The sequence below is a fragment of the Puma concolor genome, chromosome C2 (assembly GCF_028749965.1).
Source record: "Puma concolor isolate L17-30 chromosome C2, mPumCon1.1.hap2, whole genome shotgun sequence".
NCBI classification, from domain to species: Eukaryota; Metazoa; Chordata; class Mammalia; order Carnivora; family Felidae; genus Puma; species Puma concolor.
The window spans coordinates 131236652-131259838 of record NC_141675.1 but is presented as its reverse complement, the minus strand read 5'-3'; the positions used below and the strand labels follow the sequence as shown (position 1 = coordinate 131259838).

Genomic DNA, 23187 nt, shown 5'->3' with positions numbered 1-23187 from the left:
TTCTGTTACCCCAAAATTATGAAATAGTTAACTGATTTTATAGTAATTTTTCAGTAGTATTCTGGGAAGTTACAGGACAATGATCATAGTGGTCTACATAAGAAACCATCTAGCTAGAAAAAGATGATGTGCATTAAACTTTCAGAGATGGGAAATAATGGACCCCTCGGATGCTTGATTTCAAACATCCCTGTGCCTTAATTAGGTAAGGATCAAACCACTTCATTTACATAAACATTTATGAATCTTAAGTTAAAATGCTAGGAGTATAATAAGAAAAACTAGCAAACTCAATTGTTAATTCATAATAAAAGTTAGACAAATATCATTTCCCTTCTTTTTTTTCTCTCCTTCAACATGCAACATTTAAAATATTTATTATTTACTTGACATAGATTTATGCTCCCTGTTCTTAATTTAAAAGAAAGTAGAATGTTTAGACCCATTATATTCTAGACCTGCAGTAGAGCTTATAAATCATCTAATCTCTCATTTCATAGATGAACAAACAGATCTTGGGGCATGACATTTTGCTTAAAAATCATAAATGAGGTTAATTTTTAGCTGATGTGTTCCAATGTATTTGTTTCCTTTCTAGAGAAAGGAAGGTGCCCAATTCCTGACTTAAGCAGGATGAATAAAGAAAAATGCATTGTAAGAAATCACACAATTAATGGACTTTCAGAATGGGTAGGCACGCTACATCTTAGGCTTATTTTTCATTGTGTCTCACCTTTTTCTTGTTCACTGAAGGCCTGAAGCAAATGTGTGAGGTTTCTGGTTTTAGACAGCAGCTCCTGGTATGTTCCCATTTGTGCAACTCTGCCCCTCTCCATTACAACAATCAAATCCATCTGTGGTAGCAGTGTGAGGTTGTGTGTCACTAAAACACGAGTCTGAAAAACAGAGTGTTTTATTTCTTGCATTATAGTAAAAAATGGCAAAAATAATCTATTTTTTTTTTATTTTTTTAACGTTTATTTATTTTTGAGACAGAGAGAGACAGAGCATGAACGGGGGAGGGTCAGAGAGAGAGGGAGACACAGAATCTGAAGCAGGCTCCAGGCTCTGAGCTGTCAGCACAGAGCCCGACGCGGGGCTCAAACTCACGGACCGTGAGATCATGCCCTGAGCCGAAGTCGGACGCTTGACCGACTGAGCCACCCAGGCGCCCCAAAAATAATCTATTTTAAGGAAAGCTGTAGTCTTTCTTACTTTCTTTTTCTTTCCTTCTTTTTTTTTTTTTTTTTTTTTTTTTTTACTATTTGAGAGTGTAATTGTTGGTTGGTATCAGTTTAAGGCAGCATTTATATATTTCACAATGAATGATTATATGCTGCTAGACCAAAAAAAGGATTGCAAAATGTTTATTTATTTTTGAGAAAGAGAGAGACAGACAGAAAACGAGGGGGAGAGGGCCAGAGAGAGAGGGAGACACAGAATCCGAAGCAGGTTCCAGGTTCTGAGCTGTCAGCACAAAGCCCAACACGGGGCTCAAACCCACGAATCCTAAGATCATGACCTGAGACCTGAGCCAAAGTCGGACGCTTAACCAACTAGCCACCCAGGCTCCCTGGACTGCAAACGTTTTTAACCCATTGGTTCAGGGATTCTTCATTCATTAAAAATGAATCAATTTCATAACAAATTTAAAAATTTCGTATCTGTCATACATGGCTTAGTTTTTGAAAGGCCCTATAGGATTACAATAAAGTGTTTGATTACAGTCATAATTCATATTTATTTTTAAATCTTTCCATATTACTGTACACGCACACATAGGATTGAACCATAAGTTTTTATCTTGGGTTAATTTTGATAAGTAAGGTATTTATCTATTGTTTACTTAGATATATACTTTATCATTTTACACATTTATTTAATGTTTCCAGAGTGCTTATATTAACAAATCCATAAATGCATATTATGAAGGAATGAGTATGGCTTTGTGGTCAGACAGACTTTTTAAAATCTGTTTTGTTTCTTTTTTTTTTTTAGTTAAAGTACAGTTGAGGGCACCTGGGTGGCTCAGTTTGTTAAGCATCGCCTTTGGCTCAGGTCATGATCTCAAGGTTTGTGTATGTGAGCCCCGCATCAGCCTCTCTGGTGTCAGTACAGAGCTCCCCTTCAGATCCTCTGTCCCCCACCTTTCTCTGTCCCTTCCCTAGCTCGCATTCCATCTCTCTCTCTCTCTAATAAACATTTACAATTTTTAAAAAATTAAAAAAGAATAAAGTACAGTTGACACACAATATTATGTTAGTTTCTGGTGCATAACATAATAATTCAACAATTCTAAATGTTATTACAATCTCTGCTCTTCTTAAGCTAAGCAACCTATATCAAACTATTTTGAACTACAAGTTCCTTCAGAGGTAAAACAGGAGTAATGTTAATACGTATTCAGAGACTTGGTTTAAGAACTAAATGAACTAATTTAGTTTCAGACATGGAATGTACTCAGTAAATATTAATACCCTTCTTCTTGGCCCTTTCACAAGAGAACAGAATTGTTATTGCTCTATTAATAATACCATAATTTTAAGTAACAAATTAATAGTCAGTAAAATAATACTTTCTATGAAATTGCTATGTATGAAAATACCGTTTTTCAAAAAAATCAAATAAACTAAAAACAACTCATTTTGACATACAAATTCCCTTTAGAGTGTGGTATCAGTCTATAAAGTAACAATCACATAAATTGTTGTCACAGTAAACTTGTAAATAAAACTTTAAAAAATATTCATGAAAATTTGTCTGTAAAAAGATTAATGTAATACCCCCCTTTCACATAAAATTTGACTACTTTGCTTCAACAAATGAACAAAATACTGGAATTTTAGGCACACTGCGATGCAGATTATCTTCCCTTTATCCTCTCAAAGCATAAATGACACTATGGCTACCTTGTTTTTCAAAATACCCGAGGACCCAATCACTTTTTCAAAAAGTTGCTTTCCAATATGGACATCAACTGCAGAAAAGGGATCATCCAGGAGGTAGATGTCAGCCCTGCTATACACAGCTCTGGCCAGACTCACTCGATGCTTCTGGCCCCCACTTATATTCACACCCTGAAAATGGAGCAGGAGAAAAACCATGACCAAAAATGGGTAAATCTCAAAGCACATAGAGTGACATCCAATTTCTCTTCTGCAGCATGGACAGATGACAATTCAAGATCAACCCTCAAACCTTTCTTTATTCCAAAATACAAAAGGCCTAGCCCCCATCCGCTATTTCCAAGTGCTACTAACTTGTGCAAATTAACAGATATATCTGCTTTCTCTTAATTGCTTACTCTCAAAAGTAGATACTAACAATTAAGGAGAAAAGAATTTCCAATCCCCTAACTCTGAAAAGTCATGCCTCTGATATATTAAATAAGATTTTTGGCTGCTAACCATATACTGACACCAGTGATCATTTTTAAATTGACACATAGAAAATTGAGAATAATAGCTAAATTACTAAAGCAGTAATCATCATGTCCTATTTTATTCTGTGGAAAGATTACTACAAGTCTTGTTGGCAAAAGTACAACTCTAAGAAGCAAGAAATAAGGAATATCCATCATTCCATGTGAGAATTAAAGTCGACATGTACAGCCCTGTATAGAGAATTATGGGGCCAGGCCCAATTTACTTGATTTATTTTATATTTAGTGTTTACAGATCTGGCTTAAAAGCTTTCCTTGCAGCACAGAACTTAGCCAGTTACCTCTAATTGTAAAATGCCATTGCTTTTTTGCCTTTCTCATCTTGTGCCTACTCAACAAATACCTCCTTTGTACAATCATATTCTGGGTGCTAGATAACACTTGGGATTCAAAGATAATGAAACTGAGCCTCTGTCATGAGGAGGTCACAGTTTAGCAGGGGGGAAAGGCATGCAAAAATATATATAAAATAATATAATATGTGTGTGTGAGTGTGTGTGTGTGATTATAACAGCCCCCAACTCATGGGTTTGTCATGAGCATTTAATAAGATATTTACAATAAATAAATTACAAAAAAACAAAAGATATTTGTAAAAAATTTAAAAAACTTACAAGTTTACAACAAATCCAACACCAAGTACAGACACAATCAACATTAGCTATTATCCCCAATCACTCTTCTAATTCACCCTCTGCCTTGTCATTGCATATCCTGTGATTATGTCATCACTTTGTTTAAAAACCTGGGATGCCCACATCTCATTTGCCATCATCCAGGAGCAACAACAAATTCCTTAGTATAAATCTACAATAATTACGTTCTGGTGTTGACTCATCTTTCAACCATTCTCCTGATACTGTCCTCACCTGAAGGTGGCCTGCCAGCCAGACTGGCCCAAGCTGTTCATTCTACTTAGAGCCCATATCCTCCCTTTTAATTCAAAATCTAGTCACTCTAAGAAGTCTTTTTCCAAAGCAATCTTCCACCCACTGTTCCAAGTAAAGTGATTCGTTCCTTCCATTCTTGTCTTGCGATGCTTAGTTTACTCATCCCATTGCCAGAAATGGCAATACCCACATCAGTCTCCCTCACAAGCCTATGATCTAGTTTATCCTTACACTCCCAGCACATAGATTGTGTCTGACACTAGGTGATTAATAAATATTAATAAGGACAACTGATAATATCATTGGCAGAGATACACTGGATTGCAAATCTCTTGAAGGTAGGGGGACAGTTCCCTTGCTCACCATTATGTACCCCATAGCAGAAAAAAGGCATATAATAGATTTAAAAATATTTGTGGTCAATTGAAGAATGCCAAAGGAAAAGATGAATAAAAATGAATAAAATTCTATATCCATTATCTTAGTTGTCTCATAAACAGCTGTAAACAGATTTCCTTTTGAAATAGTCAATTACATGTTTATTTTAAAGCATATCATCAGATTGGGAGACATCTAATTACAAAAAGTGTAAGTTATATATGGTGATGACATTTATGCCTATATTTAATATATACTTCACATTTTGCATTTTCTTCCTCTTTAAATTCTTTTTACTTACATACTGTCAACATTTCATATTGTTAGAGTTTGGTTTTATCAGCATAATATTCAGTATGTATTAACAAGTTTGAAGAAGTCACATTTCTGCATCATTTTAGCTATGGTGTCATTTTGCCAAGGGATAGCAAAGACACCAAAAACAAAAAACAAAAAACAAAAAAAACGACAACACAGATGTGGTGGAAAAAAAATGAAATCTATTTAATAATTTGAGGAAATACATCTGCAAAGTAACAGGCTATGAACAAAGCCAACATAAGTCTCGTTAAAAGGTAAATTTTGCCTCATTCTAGATCTTAAATATTTCTACTTTCTATCTTTTTGCTCTCTAATTATTTTATTTATCAATTTATGTAACAGCACTATTAAACAACTTGGGGCCAGGGGTACAAAAGCCTAACAACACTATGCTGACTCTCTTTTCAGAAATTCAAAGCACTTGGTAAAGATCATTTACCCATCTTCACAGCACACATGAGTCACAGGCAGAGGCTGCTTTTGCATTCATGTTTAATTAATGGAGAGTTTAGTCACGGGTCAGAGATAATCTCTCAGGGTTCATACTTTGGCTCATGCTCTCTTGTTTTGTTTTGTTTAAACTCCAAAACACTGGGCAGAGTAATGACTATTCATTAACGCAATGAAAATAAAATAGAACAAAGAATATGGGAAGCAAGATCCTCTTAAGCAAGAATGAGCAAACATGGAGAAGGCATGTTAACGACAGCATCGTCTGAGTCTTTTTAGAACCTGGCCTCGGTGCCACCGCTGGAGACTGGTGTTCTGTTGCTACTGTCCTAGGCTTGACTTTGCGCACAAGAGATACAGGAAAAACACAAAACATCATTCACTCATTAGACAGTGAACAGCATTATGGGAGCAGCTAAAAACAAAGTGTTGATGATCCAGTTGGTAGGCTTTCGTTCCCCCATGTGGACACTAACAACAGCATTCCCTGCTGATTTTAAATCTGTTTTCCAAATAGTCAATTATAGATAATTATTTGTCCTTAATATCGCCATCTCTTTCATAGAAATTCTGTAATGATTTTTAAAAATTATAGTTGTATAGAGCTCTTTAAGACTTCAGAAAAAAGACTATAAATATGTTATTAGCATGGCTGAATGGAATTCTATTCCTGCATGTGATGAATTATATTTTCCTTACTCTTTCTCCAATCTCAGTTTGATCTCCATTTGGTAACTGCTCCAAATCAGGAAGGAGAGCACAGGCTTCCAATACTTGCTCATAAAATTGCTTCTGCATGGTGGAGCCAAAGAGAATGTTTTCTTGTAAAATGCAATTCTGAATCCAGGCCTGCTGGGCAACATAAGCCACGGAACCCTAAAAAGGAAAGAAATAAAAGAAACACTCCTAACAAGGGAAAAGAAAAAACATTGCATGTACCACATTAAAGGAACATAAACATATTTAGTCCATGGTTTTGTTTTCTTTTAACTTTAAACTGAATTTTTACAGAACTAGGTTATTTCTTAAATATAAATATATCCTATTTGCATTTTAATTTTATATATGTTTATTATAGGCCCTTTCAAAGGAGTTACTTTTGTGCTTTTTTTATTTACTTTCTCTGTAGTTTCTCTCAAAGTTAGCTGTCTTTGGTGGAGTTTTCTGGAAGTAGAGGCTGAGTGTATTAGCTCCAGCAGCCATTATAAGGTACCACAGACTAAGTTGCTTAAACAACAGAAATTTCTTTTCTCACAATTCTGGAGGCTAAAAGTCTGACAAGCTGTCAGCAAGATTTCTCCTGAGGCCTAAATCTCTAGCTTGTAGATGATTCCCTTCTTGACTTTTCACATGGCCTTCTCTCCGTGTGAGTATGTGTGTCTTAATTTCTTCTTGTAAGAACATCAGTCATATTGGATTGGGCCCACCCTACTGACCTTATTTTAATTTAATTGCCTCTTTAAAGACCGTCTCTCCAAATACAGTCACATTCTGGGGATTAGGACTTCCAAATATCTATTTGGGGGCGGGAGGTTTGGCCCATAACACTAAGCCTGAAGTACAGGTTGCTCACTTGGGATCAATGCTTGTGGAAGAAAACAGGGTAGGAGGATTGGGTAGATGGAAAAGTCACACTGTGATACAGATCCCACAAGGTTTTGACCAACCCCCCAGAGAGACATAGAGGAGTATTATCCATCAGAGTTGTTCTGTGTTAGGCTAAATTGGCCTGACCTTCAGGAGTGGGGCCTTAGCCAGGCCAACCCTGAATGAGCTGGCTTGCATATTATATGTATTCCCACAGCTGGGAGGCAAGCCCTTCCTAGAAGGGGGATCTAGGTGGCACAACTGTGTCTTCCACATACTCATTGTTCCTAAGTTTATTTTTTGATGATTTTATGTCTCAAAATGATTCCTGAATATATGACAGTCTGCTGCATAAAATATCCTTTTAAATAACCCTTCTTTTCTTAGAAAGGACCCACAGTATTTGAACTAGAGACTTACCTTTCAATCTACCCCATGGACTCTATCCAAACATTGATTTTAAAGAATTTATTTTGGGGCGCCTGGGTGGCGCAGTCGGTTAAACGTCCGACTTCAGCCAGGTCACGATCTCGCGGTCCGTGAGTTCGAGCCCCGCATCAGGCTCTGGGCTGATGGCTCAGAGCCTGGAGCCTGTTTCCGATTCTGTGTCTCCCTCTCTCTCTGCCCCTCCCCCGTTCATGCTCTGTCTCTCTCTGTCCCAAAAATAAATAAACGTTGAAAAAAAAAAATTTTTTTTTAAAAATAAATAAATAAAGAATTTATTTTGACTGCTGTGTGCTGTACAATAATGCAAAACACTGAACGTAGTTTTTGACCTATGAACTTATGCGTATGTATATAACTACTAACATTTTGATTTCTATCAGGTACTTTAAAGATCCAAGATTAACTTTAATTCTTCTTTTTTGAGCATGTAAGACATGGAGTGGCTTTTGATCCAAAACAATGTAATTCTGATCCGACTTGATCTTGAACACAAAGGTGACTGCTCTTGAATAACCTTTAATTAGAATAATATTAAATCAATTCTCAAGTGATAAAGATTTTGAACACTTGCTATGTATTCGGCAAGATAAGGGGAAAGAGGATGAAAAACACAGGAGAAAAAGGCTGAAGAACAGCAAAAAATGGCACAAAATATAAAACAGAAACTAAATACTACATTGACAGGTATAGACTCGATGTGCTGGTATAACTGGAACTACAGAAGAGTTGATCCATTTTCACAGAGGTGTAAGTTTTTCCTTTAATTTTTATACTAGTATTTTAATTTTATACACAAATGAAAATGGGTTTTTGTTTCATTTTATTCTTAATAATAAAACCACAATAGAAGATTTGCTAATTCAAAAATGGTCTTCCAAATCTGTAATGTTCCATCAAACAACACCAAACACTGAATACTCTGAATAAATAGTGCCTGGTGTGAACCTTTGATACTGAGAACCAGGAGACCGGAGGTTGAACATCGTAACATGATATTCCTCAAAAAATTCTCATGTGAAACCTTGAGGAACAGAAAGATAAAACACAAAAGCACCTTGTAAACACAAAGTGTCACGTCTATTGTTATAATTATTATTACTAAATCAGAGATAAGAAGAATGATAGTTATAAATTTAGTATTTAAAAAGTTTTGGGAAATAATTCATATATGACACCTCATGTCCTGCCACTGCTCCAGACCAAAGAACTTTCTGAAGGACAAAGTGGCCAACTATACTGACAGACAATATCTGCTCTCTTCCACAAGCTTAGCTTAATTTAAACAAAGGGTTTTCTCTCAGCTTTATAATTAGGAACAGCATTGTTATGGTTTCTTGCATAACCATGAACATTTTCTTAATTTCAAACCCTCAAAGGTATCAGAAATAATCTTTAAATCTTACCATGAGAGTCTCAACAATCATAGTAAAGATAACAATAACCATTAAAATTCACAGGGAGCTATCTGACTCTGCCAAGAACCAGGCTAAGTCTTTGCACATTAAAGCATTAGATGAAACCCAAAATTGATATTGTTGTTATCTTGATTAATTCCTATTTTTCAAGATCAAATAAAAGGCTACCTCCTCTCTATAATTTTTCTAACTCTTCAAGGCAGAATCTGTTGTTTTTTATACTTTGATCCATTTGTTTATGTCTGATTTAAATACTCGTCATAATTAATTTTAGTATCTCTCTCATCGGACTATGAACTCTGTAAAAAGAGGGGTATGTCATACTCGTGTTTATTTTGCTTGTACTAAGTATCAAGAACACAGTATGTGTGCAATAATTGCTTGGTAAAAATAGCTGAAGAGACTAAATGAAAATAAAGTCAATATGATAATCATAATATTTTTAAAGGACACTATTGGCCTAGGATATAGTACAATCATCTTCAACTATAGACAAAAGGCTGACTGCAGTTGTTATGAAGAGCACAGGGCTACAAACACAATATACTTAAGGTTAAAAAGTAGGGCTATTCATTTCAGTATAATTGTATCAGAAAAAGTCTCAGACATCATAGTTGATCCTAAAATAAGTAACAGTAATAATGCTGAGAGAGAAGAATAAATGTAGAACTATTCATTGGAGGGCTGGAATCAGGAAAGATAAAAGGATATGAGGAAATACATATTATGAAGAAAAATAAAAGAGTTGGAATTGATTCTTCCTAGAGAGAAAACTGTGAAGAAACTGGTCTCACATCCATAGAACTTCTCCATTTTATCAGAAGTGAGGAGTAGGTTAGTATTAGGTTAGTATTTTATCCAAGAGCTAGTTAAACCTAAGGAAAAACTCATTAGATAGTCTAATGTTTCAAAAAAGAAACAGCTGATTAAGAACCTGTTGAATTCTTATTCCTATTGACCTTTAAGAATAGAACAAAAGGCTTGGAGTAGTCCTCTCCCTAGTCCAAGGCTGAAATTTAAAAGTAAGCTATTAATATTATTATTTTTCTGATTTTTTTTCTAGGTCAAAAATCCTACCCATGAGCAACTACAAGACTTCTTAGAAATGTGGCTGTAATTACTTAGGGAACTTTGCAATGGATGATAATTAGAAAGCAAATCAAATTAAAATATAAATCACATTAGTTTCTCTATAATTGGTTGCAATTCAGTTAATATCATCAAACAATTACCATAAGCATTCATAAATGATTTGCTAAAGTATTTGGAGGACAGAATGCTGTTACTAAGCCATCCATAGCTAATCAATTTTTGTGGAAATTGAAATGTTTGTTACAAACTAGAAATGCCCATTACATACTTGCATCTTCAATTTGATTTGATAAATTCTTAGGACACTAACCATGTGTTGGCTATGGCCTATTACACTAGGAGATAGAGAATGAATGTATTGTTGGCTCTACCTTTCTTTGAACAACTCCTGTAAGTTTCTCCATTTCCCCAAGCATGGCAGAAAGCACAGATGATTTTCCAGATCCAACTTGCCCTATGACAGCCACTAAACCTCCTTCTGGAATCTTTATGTTCAAGCTGCATTACAAGAAAAGGAGAGAGTGATATAGGAAGTTCTTGTTACAGTTTTCAATGTATATTCCTAGATAAATTAGAGCATCATCCTTGAAATTGCTTCTATTCATATAAGACTATACTATTCTATGAAAACCCAACCTTTCAAACTGTGAACAACAAATGCTACAGAGGAAACAGAGGAAATGAATAGAAAGCAAGAGAGGGAAAAAAAACTATAAAAATGAAAGGTATTGTGAGAGATCTAAAAAAATAGCCTTGTAAATTTCAATATATTCATCTTCTGCTTTAAAAACTCCAAGAAATATGGGGCACCTGGGTGGCTCAGTTGGTTGACCAGCCGACTCCAGCTCAGGTCATGATCTCACAGTTCGTGAGTTTGAGCCCCGCGTCGGGCTCTGTGCTGACAGCTCAGAGCCTGGAGTCTGCTTCAGATTCTGTGTCCCCCACTCTCTCTGCCCCACCCCTGCTTATGCTCTGTCTCTCTGCCTTTCAAAAATGAATAAACATTAAATTTTTTTTAACTCCAAGAAATAAAAATATGGAACATAGAATTCAATGCTAAAATATTTTTTGTTTTTAATTTTTCCCAAATTATGACTTACTTTTTAAGTACTGGAATCCCTGTTTTATCCCAGGAGAAGGAAGCATTTGTAAAACCAATGGCATGATCTGTGAAGAAAAATAAATACAATGGTGCATTTTAGAGCCAATTATCTTCAACCCAGAAGTCAAATAAATATTGAAGGCAGAGAAAATGCTGACCTCCTATGTAGTTTGTTTCAATATTTTGAGGAAGAAGCTCCTCAGTGTTGAGAAAGTCTTCCAACCGACCCAATGATATTCTTGTCTATCAGAATAAACACAGATGGAATTTATTTGGGGGTCAAGGAGCGCTTCAACTAAAAAAATTTTGTTGGGACTTTACAGTACGATTAAAAATATTTGATGCAAATGGAAGATACTGATATAAATTTTCAGTTAGCATAGTTTGAATTATTTTAATGTTTATAAATAATTTCATTCCTAAAAAGAAAGAACAGCTTCAAGGATCAAAGACCAAAACAAACATCATATATGCAGGAAGGCATATATGCCAAAAACTACTCCTTAACACTCTAGTAAAGCCATAATGACTAATTCATTAATAATTATAGAAAGATTAGTTTTCAAAAGCAACTTCAGAATTGTTCAATGAGTTCTGCTTCTGAGTATAAAATGATAGTTTTGGCAATAATAACATTTAGTTTTAGTAAAAAAGCTATAAAATGCTTACCTACAATTAGGATAAATAAAATCAATTTTGTTTTCCTGAAACTGACTTACATGAAATCTCTAGTATGTTTTTATTCACACTATGCTAGAAGATATCTATTGTTAGTGGATAAGATGTACTGGGCCACGGTTTTGTTTACCAAGTGCGGCATATAGGTATGCCTCCTTTCCTTTCTTTCCTTTCCCCTTCCCTTTCCCCTTCCCCCTCCCTTTCCCCTTTCCCCTCTCCTCTCCCTCTCCCTCTCCTCTCGCTCTCTCTCTCCCTCTCCTCCCTTTCCCTCTCCTCCCTGTCCTCCCTTTCCCTCTCCCTCCCCCCTCCCCCCTCTGCCCCCTCTCCCCCCTCTCCCCCCCCTCCCTCCCTCTCCTTTCCTTTCCTTTCTTTTGACAACTGTTCTCCATATTTATTTAGGGAAGGCAGTAGTGTACCACTAGGAGTTGGAGAACACTTTGAGATACTAGACCTTTAGCTAGATTCTAATTTCAAAACCAAAACAATACTTATTCTAAGAATGGCATTTTTCAGAATGCCATGAAAACAAGTTGTTAGAGGCATCACATCAATAGTACTTCTATGCCCTCTGTTGGTCATTATTAGTAAAATAACAACCAGAAAAGGTATGATAAAACAAAAATGGATTACTTGGTATTCACTATATATTTATTCAAATAATATACTATTACTATTATAATTTTAATATAATTAATATAATTTAATATAATTATTGCCATTACAGTTACTATTAGTAACTATAAGTTACTATTTACTTAAATAATACAAAAAAATTTTTTTTGAGAGAGAGAGAGGGCAGAAGTGAGTGAGGGACAGACAGAGAGAAACTCATGAGAGGCAGAGAGGGAGTGGAGAAAGAGAGAGAGAGAGAGAGGTGGGGCTCACCGGAAGCGGGACTTGAGCTCACCTAAACCAGGGCTCAAACTCAGGAACCGAGAGATCATGACCTGAGTCAAAGTCAGATGCTTAACAGATGGAGCCACCCAGGCACCCATCAAATCATATAAAAATTTAAAGGCAAAGTTCATAGATTCAAGAGCTGGTTCCAATTAGCAAAGCTTCACTTTGCTTATGAACTCAGACTTGAGGAAGAGGATTCAATGGAGGCCACCCAGAAAATCGAAACCTGACATTCAAAAAATTTAACACAAAATCTCAGCGCAAAGGGATCATTCTCCACATTCCCTGTGGTTTTAGCAGCTTTCTACTCATTATAATAATATTAAAAGAGCCCCCAGTGACTGGAGATTACAATAAAGATCTGCTGAAGCAGATACCTCATACACGGTTTGTTGGCAGACTGACATTATCAGTGCACTTGTTTCCCTGTCTTATTCCTTCAGTACAGATGAAATGTTGCTGAACCCTGGAGAAACATTCATATCAAGTTCCATACAAAGCATCTAGCTAAATATTTTTTCAACTGAAAACATAAAATGAGACTTTTGATGGCATTATGTCTAACACTACCTTTTAAAAAGCTAACTAAAATAAACTAACACTTAGCAATGAAAACAATATCCTATATGGAAACACTTAAAAGTCATTTTGATAGGAGAAACGCATAGGCAAAGAAAACATGATTCCTTCGATTCGTTAATGTTCCCTATTACTCATTAATTCGGGGAGATTAATTTTGAAGGCAGTGTAAAACAACAACAAAAAGTGAAATAAATACCGAAAAAAAAAGACACAGAAGTAAAATGTGCAAAACCACAGACTTCAGTAGATGAATGACTCTTCTAAGGTTTAAGCATATTTTGGATGTACCTGGACCACAGCTGAGATCACCATTGGTAAATCAAACAAAGGAAGCTTCAAAATATTAAACAAAGACATAGATGTGAACACTTTAGTGGCTGTTAAAAAGTTTCCTTCATCCAATAAGAAATAGATGCCAAACGTCGCCAGGGACACCTAAAAAATACAGACATGTTCTTTCCTTCAATTATTCAGTGCTAACAACAGTATGAGTTAAAGTCCCCCCAAATAGGGGAAAAAATGTTAAAACCTTTTTTATTGTTGTTTACCAAAATCCAGTACTATTCAGTATGATTGCTGAAGAATATAAAATAATATTTAGATAATACAATTGTGTACCTTAGAAAACGGCACCCTTGAGACCATGTGGCCCAACTCCCTTCTTTCAGATATCATGTTCCTACTGGAACTATTCCCATTTAAAATGTGTACTAATGCACTGTCTGTGCAGAGCCTGTTGGGAATTCTCTTTCTCTCTCTCTCTCCCTCTCTCTCTCTGTCTCTCCCCTGTCCAATCTCTCTCTCTCAGAAGAAATTTACTTAAAAAAATTTTAAAAAATAAATAAAATGTGTACATCTTTTTTTTTAAGATGGAGTATTATGTAAATTTATTTTCCAATGGTATATGTATACACCCGGACTCATATGTAATGATTATACTTTCTGTGAGTCACAAAATTAACTGAAGAAAGTATGAATAAATCATGGCTCATAACATTTATATTTACTTTTGTAAGTGTCATTTAGAAAGGGCAGAAAAGTTCATATATGCATGAGAATATGCTATCATGTACATAGGACTTATCTTAAGCAAATACTTCTTGGACATTTTTACCAAAGAATTCCAAATGTAAATATCGCTTTTTATTTTCATAATACTCATATATTTATCTAAATAAAAAATAATAATATTTAAAATTACCAACCAGGGAGACATATGGAACTTCCCCTGGCCCCCATCACCACCAGGAGTGGTAACTTTGATTAACATTGATGCTTCAGCTCTATGTGGTCTGGTCTTCCTTTGGCTTTCAGTCATCGCTTTATACCTCAAGGCACTTTATATTCTAGTTTAAATAGCATGGAATTCCCAACGCTTACATGGTATGACAGAAAGAGAACACCCTCAGTTCATATCAATTTGCCTCCGAATATTAATCCTATAACTTTGAGGATATTACCAAAGTAGAATGGACTTTCATTTCCTATTGTGAAATGAGAAAAGCAATGCCTTATCATTGCAAGAATGAAACAAGGCAACCTCTATTAACTTGTCTGGCATGCTGGAGAAGCACTCAATAATTCTTCATTCCCTTCCCAACTCCATATAGTATGCCTTTGGGTCTTGCTTAATCACACCAATCAAGGAATTTTATACCTGAAATGAAACTCTTAAATGCAGGTTATACTGTTTAAGGATAGAAAGGCAAGTGGTCGATCTGTGAGCAATTTGTAAAGAAACAAAATTGTATTATAGGTAAAAAATACAGACCAATGAGAATGCATATACTTTCCTCTTCTTTAAAACTTCCATTCTCTAATCTACATAAATCAACGACTGCATTTCATGAAAATGTTATTTCAGATACAGAAGACTCCACTTTGGACACCTTAAGTCCAGGTAATTTGGAGGTGATCTGCAGACCAAATTTGAAAATCAAAACAGGAAATATTATACACACTCACCAAGAATGGAATGCAAGTTAATGTCAGCATAGAAAATACAGCAAGATACCCAGCTGATTTTTGAACTTCTAACTCCTGTTCTCGAATTTCAACAATCTTCTTTTTATAGGAGGGTTCCCATGCATAAAGTTTGAGGATCTGTAAAGGATGCAGACAATGACTATTTGATAAGTCAATATCATATAAGAAATAAAAACCTGCGCCCATACAAATATACACAGTATACTCCCCCGGCCCCCAACATACACACAACTGTAAAGGTTTTTTAAAAAAGACATTAAACTCATAAAGCAAATAATACTCCTATTTTCACCTGGGTCAAATTTTTCCTGGGGCTCCTGGGTAGGTCAGTCGGTTGAGCATCTGACTTGGGCTCAGATCATGATCTCACGGTTCATGGGTTCAAGCTCCACGTCAGGCTTTGTGCTGACAGCACAGAGTCTGTTTCAGATTCTCTGTCTCCCTCCCCCTTTGCCCCTCCCTTGCTCGTGCTCTCTCTCTATCTTCTCTCCCTCAAAAATAAACATAAAAAAAGTATTTCTTTTTATTATGGGTTTTTGGGGGGTAGATGGCTGGGAGTAGAAAATCACCACCTCTCCAGGTTTCTGTCCTTCTCATCCACCAATAGCTTATTCCTGAGCCAGACTTCAGCAACATCTCAGCTCTGGGCATGAGCCCCACAGTGTTTCTGTCTAGCTTAATATTAGTACTCTTCCTGCTGGTTCAGCTCTCACTTCTGTCCACTCCCAATACCCAATAGCTATGCTCCTTTCTATGGCCTCTCAATTTCTGGAAGACTGATGGCATGGGACTTCAAGCCATTTTCTGAAAGGTGACTAGTGTTCTGAGATTGTAAACTGGAATATATACAGTCCCATACATCCTATTGCTCTGTTTCTCTGGAGAACCCTAAAAATCTCTCACTGGCTCTGTGAACTCAGACATGACACTTAACTTCTCAGAGACTTTGTTTCCTTATTTGGAAAATGAAGATGAGAAGTTATTTTCTTGGGGTTCCTAAGAATTGCATGAGGAAACAGATCCAAAGTGATCATTACAGCACGTGGCACGTAAAAATTGTTCACTAAATGAGAGCTATTATCCTTATCAGAGAGAGGCTATAGCATCTGTTTTCTTCCCCCAAACCCCAGGGATGCTGACTGCCCACACCTTCAAACTATCCTATACTTTAAACTTCCCTATACTTGGTCCTCTACCAGTTGTCTAGTATATTCACTGCTGGAACTAATTTCAAATTTTTGACTTTGCTCAGATATCTAGGAAATGTTCTTTTATTTTATCTACACTGTCCCAGTCTTACTGATAATACAAATTTCCTTTTATGAAGATCAATCTTTATTTATTTATTTATTCATTTAGAGACAGAGACAGTGTGAGGGAGGGGCTAGAGAGAGGGAGAGAGAGAGCGAATCCTAAGCAGGCTCTATGTTGTCAGCACACAGCCCGATGCAGGGCTCAAACCCATAAACTGTGAGATCATGACCTGAGCTGAAATCAAGAGTCGGACGCTTAACCAATTGAGCCACCCAGCACCCCCCCCAATATCAGCATTTACAACCTATAAACATATATTGCTACACTTTGCATGAATGCAGGGGTTATCAATTAACCCACTGAGAAGTACTGGATGCATTAGGATAACATTCCTTTGGGGGTGTATGACCTTATTACAGAATATCAGCTATTCAGTAATTTAATCTGAGTTAAATTTCAGAGCTACTTAAGGGTACTCTTATATTCAGATAAGTAAGTGAATCATATCAGTCTCTTTTCAAGGTATCTTTAACAATGTCTTTCACTTCAGTAGTTTTCAATTTTGTGAAAGTTCTACACAGTACAATAGAGCAGAATTTTTAATGATTCCTAAAGTGAATCAATGTGTACATATAATGGGCATATCCTATGTTTGTAATGATAAATGCACAAGACAGAAAATTTCCTATGCAATTGTCAATTCCAGAAGGAAATTCCATGTGGGCTTTACAAATTTTGTCCTTTAGAAAAAATCTAGGGGTTCCTGGGTGGCTGAGTAGTTAAGCACTGGACTCTTGGTCTTGGCTCTAGTCATGATCTCACAGCTTGTGAGTTTGAGCCCCACATCAGGCTGTGTGCTGACAGTGCAGAGCCTGCTTGAGATTTCTCTCTCTCTCTGCTCCTCCCTGGCTTGCTCTCATTCTCTCTCTGTCTCTCTTTCTCTCAGAAAATAAATAAATAAACATTAAAATTAAAAAAAAGAAAAATCTGATATGGTATAATCTAGGTGAAACAGAATTTGAAATTCTATCTATCTATCTATCTATCTAGAAAGTTCATGAGGTTGCACTCTTTTATGATAGAGAAAATATTAGTAGAATGGGGGGTAGCTTTCTTAGGGATAAATAATTTATAACATACATTTTGTAAAATACCATTTGTATGATCATTTCCATTCCACCTAAAAGAACCTGAATGACATTTCATCACTTTCCCCATATAAACCTGCCTTCAACCTGATGATAATGTCATTGCCACTCTTGCCTGCCTCATTCCATCTCTTCCACACAACCCCTTAAAACAAGTTATATGTTGTCTCTTTGGGGATATTTATGTTTAATTCTTGGGTGAGAAACAGAAAGAAAATACCTGCATTTTATTTGGTTTCATTTAAATGCTATTTTAACAATAAGAATTCCTATACATGAGACTTGAAATACTCTGCCAACAATTACGTGTGTGTGTGTGTGTGTGTGTGTGTGTGTGTGTGTGTGTGTGTATACCTATATATGTGAATCAATGTGTACATATAACGGGCATATCCTATGTTTATAATGATAGTGTTGATGAATGTTTATAGTGTAGTAATGGTGAATGTTTATATCCTATGATATAATGGTAGATAATGTGTATCCTATGTTTATATGATATACTCATATGTATTTTTTGCACATATATACATATAAATATATATATTTCATTACTTTCCTTCAATATATATATTTCATTACTTTGATATTGAGAATGGTAAAAAATTCATTTATTCACTAACATTACTGTATTCTAAATAGTGAAATTAAAATCACATTCCTTTTATATTACCTTAATTCCATGTAAGATTTCATTGAGTAGTTTTATCTGTTTATCTTTGTTCTTCGTTTGGCTTTTCTATTTAAGGGGAAGAAAATGATAGCATATTTGACAAAGGTTGCTAATAATTTAACTTACTTTGCTACAGCCTTTTTAAAAAATACAGTCTCTTCCCTCTATTTTATATAATATTTAGTTGAAAACCATCATAAAATATTCATATATTCTTTCATTGGTAAAGGTAAAAATTAGTTATAAGTAGATATTTTAAAACTTAAAAGTAGCCAGCAGCAGAATAAGAGCAAAGTGCATACTTTACAAAATAGTAGAAAATTTATTTATTTACATGTAATTTGTTTAAAATTGAATAAAAAAATAATATCCATCCATATTCTATTTAAATGGGATTAAATTCCCCAAATTTTATCAGAGAGATATATATACATATATATATTTATTTATAACAGAATAAACATAAAAGTCTGTATATTATAAGTATACTATATTGAGTATTAATACTTTGGAAATTAAAGTTATTAAAATGGATATTTTCAAATACTGATTCTTTTTTGGCAAATAATAAGTACAGTATTTGTATATCTAACAAACTACACACTTACAAGCTACTATCCACAATACTATTTGTGTGATTAGAGGCATATTTTCTGTTTAGTATATTTGTACATAATGTTGTACTCTCTTTGAAATTTTCCCCAAATGTATTTCAATTCATAAAAGTTTGAATTTAAATTATTTAAAATCTAGAATTTTTAAAAGCTAGTTTAAAAATATTAATTATAATACAAACTTGTTATTCTAAATACTATTGTGTTAGTAATTCATAATTATTTCATAGTTATATGGTATTTTCTAGTTTTCATCTCTAAAGACTAGTCATCTTTCTAGTAATTATTTGGTAATAATTTTAGTAATTATTTGGTGATTGATCTGTATTTAGAAAATTCAGAAAAATATAAAAGAAGGTGTAAATCCTCATCCCTTAAATGTATTCAAGTAATTAGTGAAAAATCTCCCTCCTTCCATTTAATTCTACTCTATAGGTAACTATTCTTAAAAGACTGGTGCTTCATCTCTAGATTATTTCTATGCCTATAAAAATTCATTTATATCTAAATCTGTATCATTTCATTTACTTATCTCTATCACACCCATGTGCATAGGTATATTCACATTTTAAAAATTTGGGGCGCCTGGGTGGCTCAGTCTGTTGGGTGTCAGACTTCGGCTCAGGTCTGGATCTCATGGTCTGTGAGTTTGGGCCCTGCATCGGGCTCTGTGCTGACAGCTTAGAGCCTGGAGCCTGCTCCACATTCCATATCTCCCTCTCTCTCTCCCCTCCCCCACTCATGCTCTCTCGCTCTCTCTCTCAAAAATAAATAAAGGTTAAAAACACTAAAAAAAAATTGGGTTATGTATATGTACATGTATGCATAATATACACATATATCTGCATACATAGGTTTCTTTATTTTCCCCCTAATATGTGATTGACACATTTCCATGTCAGTACATAGATAGTGTTAATCTTTTATCCATTTAAAATAATAAAATAAGTGTCATAAGCAATACACCTGCATGTGTGTGTTTACTTTAACACATGAAACCATTCGTCCTTCCCCTTAAACTGTGGTTTTTTGGTGCAGTAAACTATGTCCTGTTTCTCCATTTCTACAGTATAGGATAGTCCACACTGTCTGGTACATGGCAGACGTCAAATAAGGTATTAACAGTAAGATGAATGAATGTAAAGTAAGAATATTAAAATTATTTCAGTTAATCACTTACCAACTACTTTCTGGATGTAGTCACTCCTTGCTTACTGTAACCCACCAGCCTCCCTGCCACTCTTCAGACAAAACAAGCACACCCTTATCTCTAGACTGTGTGCACACTGTTACTTTTGCTTAGTAAATCTTTTTCTCAGACATGTACATGGATTCCTCCCTCACCCTGCTGATATATCATATCCTTCCTGAGGACTTCACTATCCCGTATGTGAAATGGCACTCTGTTACTCTATCATCCTAGCCTAATTCGTATTTCTTCGTACACAAATTAAAATCTGGCATTGTGCTATTTATTCATTTCTCAATGCCTTCTCCTCCAATGAAAGCTGGAACTCATCAGTTCTCCTCACTGCAGTACTTCAGCACAGAACAGATGTCCAATCGATATTGGTTGAATGAATGAATGACAAAGTTGGGTTATTTCCACATATACAGAATTTGCTAGATGGTTATTGTCAACACAAGTCAGAAAACTTGGCTTCTGTTTAACACGTGTAACAGGATGCAGTCTTTTTCTTACCTTTAGCTTTTTTACTCTAGTTGCAACCAAAGCATTTATTGGTATAACCAACACCAGGACTGCTGTCCCTGCCAACACTGCTGGACCCAGCTCTTGCCAAAGCAGTGATACGGCCATCAGGATTTGTAAAGGGGCTGACCAAAGGAGATTGAGGTTTGCAGTCAAGTCCATGAGCTGCTGGGCATCTGCTGACATCAAGTTAATAACTTCCCCAGTTGAAAACCTCTTTCGTGAGACATTAGATAAAAGTAGGGCCTAGGAAAAAAAAAAAAGAAGCAGCAAAATATTTAAGAGTTCTGTAGAACTTGGGGCATTATTATCATCAAACAATGGTAACTTTTAATATCAATTTTTAATATATTTAGGAAAACGTACAAGATTATTTATGCATTAGGATTATAAAATATTGAGAACTTTTAATGTTATTACATGAGGAAGATACAATTATTGATCAAAACATATAGTTTTAAAATTCACTGCATATTGGTAGAGAGTAACATTTGTATTCCCAAGCAAATACCTTCACTAAGAACCCTCTACAAATTGCTGATTACAAAATAAAAAAAAAAATCTGTTCTAGGGGTGCTTGGCTGGCTCAATATGTACAGCATGTGACTGCTGATCTTGAGGTCATGAGGTCTAGCCCCACAATGGGTGTAGAATTCACACACAAAAAAATCTATTTTATTTTTTTGGCATTGAAGATCTTCTCTATTCGTTGGCACCCCTAAAATGCTAAACCATCTAAATTTTATCAATACAAGGTACATAAAAGAATCAGTAAATATCTAATGCATGCTGATGAATAGTATTATGCTTGAAACTAGAAAATTTAAAAATGACACTATCCTAATTCTCAAAAAGATTATAATCTGGTTGTGGAGTCTACTTACCACCACCCCCCCACACACACACATATACCTCCCACACAGAATGATAGTAAGTATAAAAATAGCTAAGAAGGGCTATGGGAATTTAGAAAGATAAAAATATTGGAAAGGCTTCGTGGAGCAGATGGAAATACATTTTTTCTTCCAAGGCCCAATTCTCACTTTGTCTCTATGCACATTATTTTAATATTTGTATACTGAATTCAATATTCCCAAGTTTAATTATTGGTAACTCTTACTAAGGTTGATGTTAGAAATTCATTTATTTAATGCTCCACTCATTTAAAATTCCCAGTGAAATGAAAAAATAAACTGCAAAAGTAGTGGGGAATTGGTATTTGTACTGGAAGCCAGGCAAAAGTTCATTCATATGCCAAGAATTTTAAGGAACGTCCACTGCACTGATTTAAAGAGGGACAGGATAGACAGCTGGGGCTAACAAGAGTAAATGGGATATAGGAAGCACTCAAAGTCTATTTTTTTCAACAAATGAATAATAAAAAGCCAAAGAAAAGGCCCATATTAAAAATAAGTAGGTACGACTTTCAGTGGAACTCTTCTATAATTCCTGAGTTTAAAGCAGGAGGGCTTCATGTAAGAGGGAGGTACAACCTTCTTGGGGGCAGGGGGGGTGGTGGTCTGCACAGCCTCATAAGGTTGTATAATATCCATATCCATATCATAAGGGAGCATCATAAGGTTCCAGAATCCCCCTAACATTTATGACTGCTGCAGTGTTCAATCCTTGTTTACATTTCTACACAGTAAATTAGAAACAGTTCTATTACTGACTAGTAATGGGGGGACAGTTGTGCTAGTGATAAAACAGAATGACTACTACTGCCACAAGAGGGGGAAAAAAAGAAAAACATATTAGTCATTATGATATTAAGCTTTAGCCATGTCTCCCCCAAAGGCAGCTCTTTAACCTTCCCCTAACATGTTACTGATCGCCTAATTTGGCCAAGTGAAACCATGGAAATCCTAGAACTGTAACTCTCATTTCATTAAGTCTATAACATTTCTTAAGAGAGGACCATTGATCTCTAATAGAATCCACCAGCAACTTATAATTATAAAAAGTTATAAACTATTTTCTCTCACACTTATAGAAGGAAAAGTTAAAGAGTATTTAGTATTTATGAAAATACTAGCAGATTGAATAGTTCAAAGTAGCTAAATTATCCAAGGAATCAAATAAATGACCTATTGGAACAAAATATATCACAAGAAACATGAGAAATATATGAATATCCCTTTTTAATCTTATAGCAAAAGAACACGATAACTGTTTAAAATGAGTAAAAACAAAAAAGAATAATTTAAATTGAAAATACAAGTGTCAAATTGTATAAAATTACAGTGGAGGCACCAAAAGTCCAAATGGATGTTACAAGAAAGGATTTTTTTTTCAATTTTATGTTTATTTTTGAGAGTGAGAGAGACAGAGAAAGACAGCAGGGGAGGGGGCAGAGAGAGAGGGGGACAGAGGATCTGAAGCAGGCTCTGTGCTAATAGCAGAGAGCCTGATGTGGAACTTGAACTCGCGAATTATGAGAGCATGACCTGAGCCAAAGCCAGACACTTAACTGTTTAAACCACCCAGGCGCCCCCAAAAATGGAATTCCTAAACCAG

General features: G+C 35.3%; 1 protein-coding gene across 7 annotated transcripts in view; it reads right to left on the bottom strand.

The window, feature by feature from the left end:
- The window catches only part of LOC112850296 (ATP-binding cassette sub-family C member 2-like), an 89591-nt gene that overhangs the window by 38920 nt on the left and 27484 nt on the right, over nucleotides 1-23187 (bottom strand). For 5 of the 7 annotated variants that reach the window (XM_025913942.2, XM_086675752.1, XM_086675748.1 and 2 more), the window contains 10 exons: nucleotides 20662-20916; nucleotides 18346-18411; nucleotides 15250-15387; nucleotides 13573-13719; nucleotides 11283-11367; nucleotides 11123-11189; nucleotides 10394-10520; nucleotides 6181-6357; nucleotides 2910-3077; nucleotides 734-896 (listed from right to left, as the gene is read on the bottom strand). In XM_025913942.2, the coding sequence (XP_025769727.1) occupies nucleotides 734-896; nucleotides 2910-3077; nucleotides 6181-6357; nucleotides 10394-10520; nucleotides 11123-11189; nucleotides 11283-11367; nucleotides 13573-13719; nucleotides 15250-15387; nucleotides 18346-18411; nucleotides 20662-20916 (1393 nt within the window). The remainder of the gene's footprint in view (nucleotides 1-733; nucleotides 897-2909; nucleotides 3078-6180; nucleotides 6358-10393; nucleotides 10521-11122; nucleotides 11190-11282; nucleotides 11368-13572; nucleotides 13720-15249; nucleotides 15388-18345; nucleotides 18412-20661; nucleotides 20917-23187) is intronic. The other 2 variants (XM_086675751.1, XM_086675747.1) reach the window with 2 other exon arrangements.